Source organism: Onychostoma macrolepis, chromosome 18 (assembly GCF_012432095.1).
Source record: "Onychostoma macrolepis isolate SWU-2019 chromosome 18, ASM1243209v1, whole genome shotgun sequence".
NCBI lineage: Eukaryota > Metazoa > Chordata > Actinopteri > Cypriniformes > Cyprinidae > Onychostoma > Onychostoma macrolepis.
Window position 1 is genome coordinate 19,673,083 of NC_081172.1, and position 8,699 is coordinate 19,681,781.

At 41.0% G+C, this 8,699-nt stretch overlaps 1 protein-coding gene across 1 annotated transcript; it reads right to left on the reverse strand.

The window, feature by feature from the left end:
• Positions 1-343: 343 nt before the first annotated feature.
• LOC131524061 (uncharacterized) lies at positions 344-1,352 on the reverse strand. Its single transcript, XM_058750804.1, has one exon. The coding sequence runs from the start codon at positions 1,241-1,243 to the stop codon at positions 344-346; it is 900 nt and encodes a 299-aa protein (XP_058606787.1). The 5' UTR covers positions 1,244-1,352.
• Positions 1,353-8,699: the final 7,347 nt, after the last annotated feature.

Consider the following 8,699-nt stretch of genomic DNA (forward strand, 5'->3'; position numbering starts at 1 on the left):
TAATAACCTGCGGAATTATAAAGCATTTATACTGTAAGTATTTTAACGAGTTCGTTTGCCCATATAATTATTATGAAATAGAGTAAACTTATTTGGCTTACTGTCCACTGATGAGTGGCTCGATGAAGCAGCTTCAACTCGAGCTCTGATAAACCCCCCAGGGACATGATATAAGGTGATTACAAAGGGCAAGGTACCTAAGAAGAAGGTGGAGATTGGGGAGGTGGAGGGATGCTGGAGCAGCTGAGACCGGAGAGAGGTAAGCAGCTGCTTATATACTCTGGCTGTTGATTGAAAGATTAGATGGGCTCGCTCCTCCCTAACTTACGTTTAGGAACTTCATTTAACGAGTTTGTTTGCCCATATAATCATTAGGAAATGATTTGAGCTCTGATAAACCCCTAAAAAGAACAGAATAAATTTGAGACAGCAAGTGGACATAGGGTGAACGGAAAGGGGCTATGGACTGATAAGGTTGGATGGGGGTTGGCAAATTGAAAATGAAGATTGAATGGCCGCGTTTCATTTGATCGGTTTTGCTTGTTTTGATGTTGAAACGAATGATGTCATGGTTTACTACTTGAAGGTCGGAGAATGTAGGATGTATGGCTGGGTTGAAGTTTGAGTTGGTGGTGAATTCTGAGACTCTGAGGAAGACGAAGAAAGCCAGATTGAAAATGGCATCTAGGGTTCTTATTTTGTTAGGGGAAAATGAACCTGAATGTAGAGTAGTTAGGCAGATGCTGAGGAAGTCAATGGTTAGGGGTTGTCTGGTGTCTGGACCGGGGGGGTTGGTTTTTTGTAAACCTTTGATGAGGAGAAAGATCTGAGGGTTTGAAATGTTAGGGCATTGTTGGCCATGGATGAGCTTATAAAAGAAATGAATGCCGCTGAGGTAGACTTTGATGGATCCTGGTTTAATTGAATTGGTATGATGTAAGTAAGTGATGAAGGAAGATATAGAGAGGAGGGAGAACTCAGGGAAAACCAAGTTGTGGGCTCTGTGGAAGATTTTGAAGGAACTCCAAGCTGTCCAGTAGGTTTGGAGTGTTCTGGGAGAAATGGCTTGTAAAATGGTATTGATAGAAAGGGTATGGATGTGACTGAGGGGGTGGTCTAGAGGAATATGAGTTCTGAATAAGGAGGAACTGGAGTTGGGTTGGAGTCTGCCTCCGGGGCCAATGTTCTGAATTTCTGATAGAATTAGGGAACGGAGGTGAGATGAGACTGGAGGTGGATCCATGGCGACTGTGTTGGGAGGAGTTGGAAGAACGAATGCTGTGGCAAGAGAATGGGCTGGCAAGTGGATTAGACCTGAGGAAGAAGATGGATGCTGGGCAGGGAGCCCTAGAAGTGACTGGTGTCCAAGATGGCAAGGAGGAGCTGAAGCGAGAGGAGGGGGAGGGTTAGCAGAGAAGAGGGGGGAAAGAGTCCTTTGCGGAGGCAACCTCACGCTAGGGACTGCGTCAGGGGGAACATTGGGAGGAATTTGAGACCCAGAAGGGAGAAGAAGGGGATGAGAAGAATTGACGTTAAAGGATAAAAGAGGGGGTGGGATCGCTAGTGAAGGCAACCTTGCACTAGGATCCGCTCTCTGAGTAGGGGATGAGAAAAAGGAAACCGTCTGAGAGGAAGTTGCGCATGGGTTATCAATAGAAGGAAGAACGGGGAAAAAAGTTGAGATAGATGCGTCTTGTCTAGGAAGTGGAGAAGCCTGTAGGAGAGAATTTGTGAGTGTTGGAGGGGCTGTGGAACTGTTTCTTGCGGCCGCTGTTGTCGGACGAGGAAGTATGTGCAGCTGTAGTTTTTTCCCCCCTTGTCTTTGCCGCGGCCTCTGGATTAGCGCGTTGAACGCGTTCGGAACGCCGAACCGGAGGAGAAACAGAAGTGAATGAGGACTGATTCTTCTTTTTTGAAGTTGAGGAATTTGTTGGGATGCTGGAGCTGTTATTGTAATTAGAGAGTAGGTCGTAGAGTTGAGCTTTGGATGATCTGCGGGAGAAATGTAGTCCGGAGTTGGAGAGGGCTTGACGTAGGCTGTTGACGGACCATTTTGAAATGGGTGGAATCGTAGAAATGGCGGCAGCAGAATGAAGAGAAGGACGAGGCACAGATACCACTGGCGATCTTGAAGGTGGAGGAGAGGGGAGTCTTCTGGAGCGTGATTTGTATGAGCGCTGGACTTTGCGACTGAAGTGCTCAGAGGGAGTTTCCTGACTTGGATCCGTGCGTTCCGATGATACGCGAGTTGCGACTGTTGGTGTCTCGGGACAAGAGAAAAGTTCGTTATCTCAAGGAAAAAGCTGGAGGTCCGGTATGTTTGACATGGTTCTGAACAACACTACCGGATGACGCTGGAGCAGCTGAGACCGGAGGGAGGTAAGCAGCTGCTTATATACTCTGGCTGTTGATTGAAAGATTAGATGGGCTTGCTCCTCCCTCACTTACGTTTAGGAACTTCATGTATAACTAAAGGGTACCAATTCTGAAATTATGTGTATGTAGAATCCACGATTTTCCGTGTCAGTATAACTTAAAGCTGAACGTACATGTAGGTAAACGGAAACAAGTGGGGAATAAGGTGGTAATGACTTGGAAAATTAAAGTATTTACACTGTTAGTATTTCATAAGCAAGGCATAACTATTCTAGGATTACGTGGTATTTAGCAGTGAGCAGACACTGCTGCGGCAGTGGGAACATACAGATAGAGCTCCTGTGGGAGCAGACACTGCTGCGGCAGTGGAGGAATATAGAAAAGGCTCCTATGGGAGCAGGGTGCTGCTGGGATAGATGGAGTGGGGATGGGCCGTTGTGGGTGGATTGGGTGATGTTAAGAGGGGTTGGCTATGGGGGTCTGAAGTTTGGGTTACTGGGGATACATTCGTTAAAGGGGTTGACCGATTAGGGTTCGGTGGGCTTCCTTGATATGGGAGCGGTCTGATCGAATGTAGCTCTTGAAAGCTTCTGACGACCAGCGACCGAGAGCTTGTATCTGCTGCTGGGAGAGGCCTTTATGGGCTGCTGTGGTTGCTGCACCTATTCGGAACGAATGGCTGGAAAAGTAAAAATTTTGACATTGAGACATGAAAATGAGACATTTGTAATGCGAGGCACATAGCTGGTGAATTTGGGCTGGGATGGTTCTGGGCAGGGGGGAATGGATGGATTGATGAAGGGGCATATGATGGTGGAGTGAGAAATTGATCGGCAAACCGCACATGCAATGTTACGGCAGCCAATTTGAGTTTGAGACCCCTGCTCTAAATGTTTAATCTGTCACTGTTACTTACCATTCTCCGGGTATTTTCTTTTCAACGCCAGTTCGACCATCTTCTTTCCCCGGCATTGTGCCATCTCAAACAAAATTTGTGTGAAGTTAGAAGGGTGAAATCGCAAATGTTAAAACCGTCCCGTGAGGATGCCGCGAAATCAGCTGTGTGTGTTCACCATGGCAACAGTAACTTCACTGCGCAGCAACACGGTTATTTTTTGTCAGTTAAAACATAACAAGAATACAGTAATGGATGTTACTGTACTCATGCTTTGTTTCACTAGGGCTTTTTGCAGTTACTGTACAAACGACTACCATTTTTCTCCAAAACGACACACATTTGAGATAAGATGTTTTGTCACATAACAAAGGATGCCTTGAATGTCATGAAAATGATAATAACTCATTTTGGCCCTTTGTAGGGCAGTATTGTACTGCCGAGGTGCAATACAGTGGAAAAGTAGATTACCTGTTTCCAGCTCCTCCCAGGATAAATAACAGCATACTACACAAAACGTATAATTACTGTATAATTGATGTTTTTTGAGAGCTGTAGTGCTGTTGGTGCACTTTGGGCTTCCATATGTGGGCTGAGGGTTGCTTGCAAAGGTGTCCCTGCAGTATATGAGGGAGCAGAAAACTGATGCAGTTTTCACCTGTGATCACAATTAGAGAAAAATACATTGCAAAAAAATAAATAAATAAATAACTGTTAATACATGTCAAGTTTGCATAATGTAAAGAAGTGTTGCACAAAGCTTATATTTCACCAAATATATAAAATAAGGACTTCTGTGAGGACTCGGCAATGTGTCCTAATTGCTGTGCTGTGTGTCACAGCAATGTTTCAAGGAAAATCTGTAAGAGTTGCCAACACTGTGATACAGTAAAGCAATAAATAATAATATAACAAAGGACTACAAAAGTACACAGGTAACTGGAAAATAAAAACAAGAACTTAATAGTATAACAAAATAGACAATAAGCGACAGTCAGTAGGTGACAGTCCACTCTGATGGGCTCCAATTCACCTTAAAGGAGTAGTTCACTTCTGGAACTAAAATTTACAGATAATGTACTCACCCCCTTGTCATCCAAGATATTCATGTCTTTCTTTCTTCAGTCGTAAAGAAATCATGTTTTTTGAGGAAAACATTTTAGGATTTCTCTCCATAAAATGGACTTCTATAGTGCCCCGAGTTTGAACTTAGAAAATGCAGTTTAAATGCAGCTTTAAAGGGCTCTAAAAAATCCCAACCGAGGAACAAGGGTTTTATCTAGCGAAAAGATTGGTTAAACGCTCCTCTTGTCTAGCTTTGTGTGAACTGTGTTTTTTTCCGGTTCATGACAGTTAGGGTATGTCGAAAAACTCCCATCTCATTTTCTCCTCCAACTTCAAAATTGTCCTACATCGCTGCAGAAGTACTGACCCAGTGTTTACAAAGTGAATATACAAAGAAGGCCAAATGCCCTATATAAAAACGGTGCGATGTAGGACGATTTAGGATGATTTTAAGTTAAAGGAGAAAATGAGATGGGAGTTTTTCGACATACCCTAACTGTCACAAACCGGGAGAAAACAGAGTTAAAGGTGCCATAGGTGATTGTCTTCAGAAACATTTTTTGTTATTCTGGTTGAAAGTCTCTTCACATACTGATAGCAATTATAAGTTAAGTGGTCTAAATGTATTTATCTGTATTTATATATTCTGTGGAAGGTGTAGGACCAAGAAATGTTTGTCCAATTAAAATGCTCGGTCCGAGCGTTTTAATTGTCTTTCCTACCTGCCTGTCAACGTATGTATTAGCATACCTCTGCGCACCCTGTTCGCGCAGACAGTATACGTCATCAGCGCGTTCACGCAGGCTGTGCAGACAGAGCCAGAATGGCAGGCAAACATCAACAACCCGATCTTCCTTCCTGGTATTGTAGTACTTTTACTAACTGTGCTGTAAAGTTTTCTCACAGGTGAATGACACATGATGTAGCCCAGCGCTGTTCCCAGTTCCAGTCCCCCACTCTGCATATTTTGCATGTCTCGCTTAGTTAACACATCTGAATCAGATAACCAGCTCGTTAGAAGAGAGCTCCGTGCATGAACTGTTCCGATTGTCATGCTCCCTACACAGTGTTCATTGCTGAGCAGGGAAAATCCGTTTATTTCACTTCAGAACATTCACTCACGGATTTGCGCTGCTCCTCACGCACAGACGAAAGAGAAGTGCAAAGTGTGACATAATATACCTCTGTAAATAAATACAATTTAAATTCAGGTCTGGCACACTTTAATGCCCTTTGTATGGAACATAAACGCTCGCTTCGAACTGGAATCATGGCGGAATATCTGGTGATGTCCACTTCGCAGGGCACTTGACTTACGGTCGAATAGAACAACCATCGGATATTATAAGATATACATATGAAATGTGCAGAGCGGGGAGGGCGCGAGGACTGTAATTGGAAACCGTTGATGTAGCCTATTGTAGTAATTTATGTTGTCTCTGGCTGCTCTTTGAGCGTATGTGCGTTCAGCGGGCGTGGCTTTGGACTGCGATTGCAGAGAGGGTGGGTTCGCTTTCAGTGCTATCAGGCTAAAGTTAACATTTTCCGATATCTCCTCCTGCACCTTTAACTCAGAGCTAGGCGAGAGGAGCGTTTGAGATTAATAACCGATCGTTTCGCTAGATAAGACATTTCTTCCTCGGCTGGGATCGTGTAGAGCCCATAAAAGTTCATTGTATGAAGAAAAATCCTGGAATGTTTTCCTCAAAAAAACTTTGCAACTGAAGAAAGAAAAACATGAACATCTTGGATAACATACGGTAACATGTCAGGAATTTTTTTTTTTTTAATTTGTGTTTGTCATAAAATTATGAACAAATACATTAAAACAACTTTTTTAAAATTTAAAATTTAGAGGGTTTTCAGTCCCTCTTTATACTGAGTGGTCTTAGCATTTAAATTAAACATTTGGTACTATGCACATATTGTGTACATAATTATTTTACATTTTACTTATATTTTAAAAATACCTGCATATAATTACATCTGTAATTAATTTCTGTAATTACATTTAGAATTACACTGTTGAATCATCACTTACTCCTTAACCCACCCTTAATAAACCTACCCACACCACCAAACCTGTACCTAACCTCACCCGTATCCCACCTCAATACCAGAAAAAGTGATTTGCAATAAAATATAAACGCAATAAGTACATTGTACTTATTTTTTGATGCAAGTACATAGTAGTTAAGGCCAGTTCATATAAAATGTGACCGGGTTTTCTGTACATGGATACAATTATTTATAAATGTTCTCTAATGTTTGTATGTAGGGCACTTTTTTTAAATTCAGGGATGCCTAAATGCCTAAAAATGCTAAATATGCAACAGGGCTGAAGAGGTTTTAACCACATATCATGGCTGTTTTGTGCTTCCCATGGTTTAACTATAGTAACAGTTATATAGTTTCTTTTTTTCACTATGGTATAAACAATTTTCGTTTTTTGGTACAAAAAATGTTCGTAAGGTACAGGGTATACCCAGGGGTTAAGGTGAGTTGGAGCCCATCAGAGTGAGTATTGTCTATTTTGTTATACTATTAAGTTCTTCTTTTTATTTTCCAGTTACCTGTGTACTTTTGTAGTCCTTTGTAATTTTCTTATTTATTGCTTTACCGTATCACAGTGTTGGCAACTCTTACAGATTTTCCTTGAAACATTGCTGTGACACAGAGTCCTCACAGAAGTCCTTATTTTATATATTTGGTTAAATATAAGCTTTGTGCAACATTTCTTTACATTATGCAAACTTGACATGTATTAACAGTTTTTTTTTTTTTTTGCAATGTATTTTTCTCTAATTGTGATCACAGGTGAAAACTGCATCAGAGGGGGAGGACTTTTTTGCTCCCTCATATACTGCAGGGACAACTTTGCAAGCATATGCAAAAGATCTCCAGAAATGTGTCGACTCCACACAGCTGAAAGGAAAAATTGATAATATGCCTATTAAAAATAAATGTATGATTGTGTGTGTGTGTGTGTGTGTGTGTGTGTGTTTACTGTTCTTTGTATTTTGTATAAGTGGTTGCAAGTTTGTTTTTTTCTGCATTCTGTTCTTGGAAAAGATCTGTTAAAATTTTGTTAAATAATAAAAATATTTCTTTAACTTAAGGACCTTGCATTTAACTATCATTGCTAATAACTTTGAAACACATTTATTGTAGCATAACTAAAATTGTTTAATGTTACACTTACACAGTAAATACACGTAACAAGAGGGTAACAAGGCATCACTTTAGATTACAGCCAGCGGATATTACACTTACACAGTAACTACATGTAACAAGAGGGTAACAAAGGATCACTTTAGATCAGTGGTTTTCAAACCCTGGGTCGCGACCCTCGGGTGGGTTGCCAGACTTAAAAAATGGGTCGCCAGGATGATTTAAGGAAAACGTATATAACCAAGTTCAAGACTCAGGAAAGAAGCAACTAAATAACATAAACAGCAAAACGAAAGTAATCAGCAGCCGCCTCAGGTCAGAATCAAATGTGTATTTGTGTTCGCGCTCTGTTTTTGCAGCGTTGTAGCAAATCAGAGACATATCTGTTGATTTCTAACGCAATGGCCAATCAGAGGAGCTTTAGTGAGTCAGAATCCACTCACCGCTGAGAACGCGAGTGTTCTTGTTCAGTCCAGGGTTCTGGAAGCTCGCGACGCAAACCCTCTGATTATAATGAACAAAATGTAGGTGATGTAAATAAGAGATTAATTGTGCTGTGTTGACAGATTCATTGATTATAGCGGAATTAGAGTTCGCGATAAACTGAAATGAGTGACAGCTTTTTAAGGAAGCGCTTTGCTGTATATAGCCTGTTCTCCATTCAGAATTTGAATAAAAGTTTTGTTTTTCATGCTGCTAAGAGGACCAATGTGGCATACTTGCAACAAACTTTCGGAAGTGACGTCCGTATATTCTCTCGAAATCGCAATGACATTGTGATATCATATTTTGTCCAGCCCATAATTATGATTGTGTCAGAATAGATTCCAGAGCTCTACGGTGGGATTCGAGATCGGTCTGTAGCACAGTTGTCTTTCCTTCCTTCCTTCCTTCCTTCTTATATATATATATATATATATATATATATATATATATATATATATATATATGTATGTATGGGTCGTGTCAATTTAAAAAGAAAAAATAGGGTCTGAAAAAGTTTGAAAACCACTGATTTAGATTACAGCAAATGGATGTTACACTTACACAGTAACTACACGTAACAAGAGGGTAACAAGGCATCACTTTATATTACAGCCAGCGGATGTTAGACTTACACGTAACAAGAGGGTAACAAGGCTTCACTTTAGATTACAGCCTGCGGATGTTACACTTACACAGTAACTACACG

What these genes read in the sequence shown, in the direction of transcription:
- LOC131524061 (XM_058750804.1), bottom strand. Translation starts at nt 1,243, where the DNA reads ATGGATCCACCTCCAGTCTCATCTCACCTCCGTTCCCTAATTCTATCA.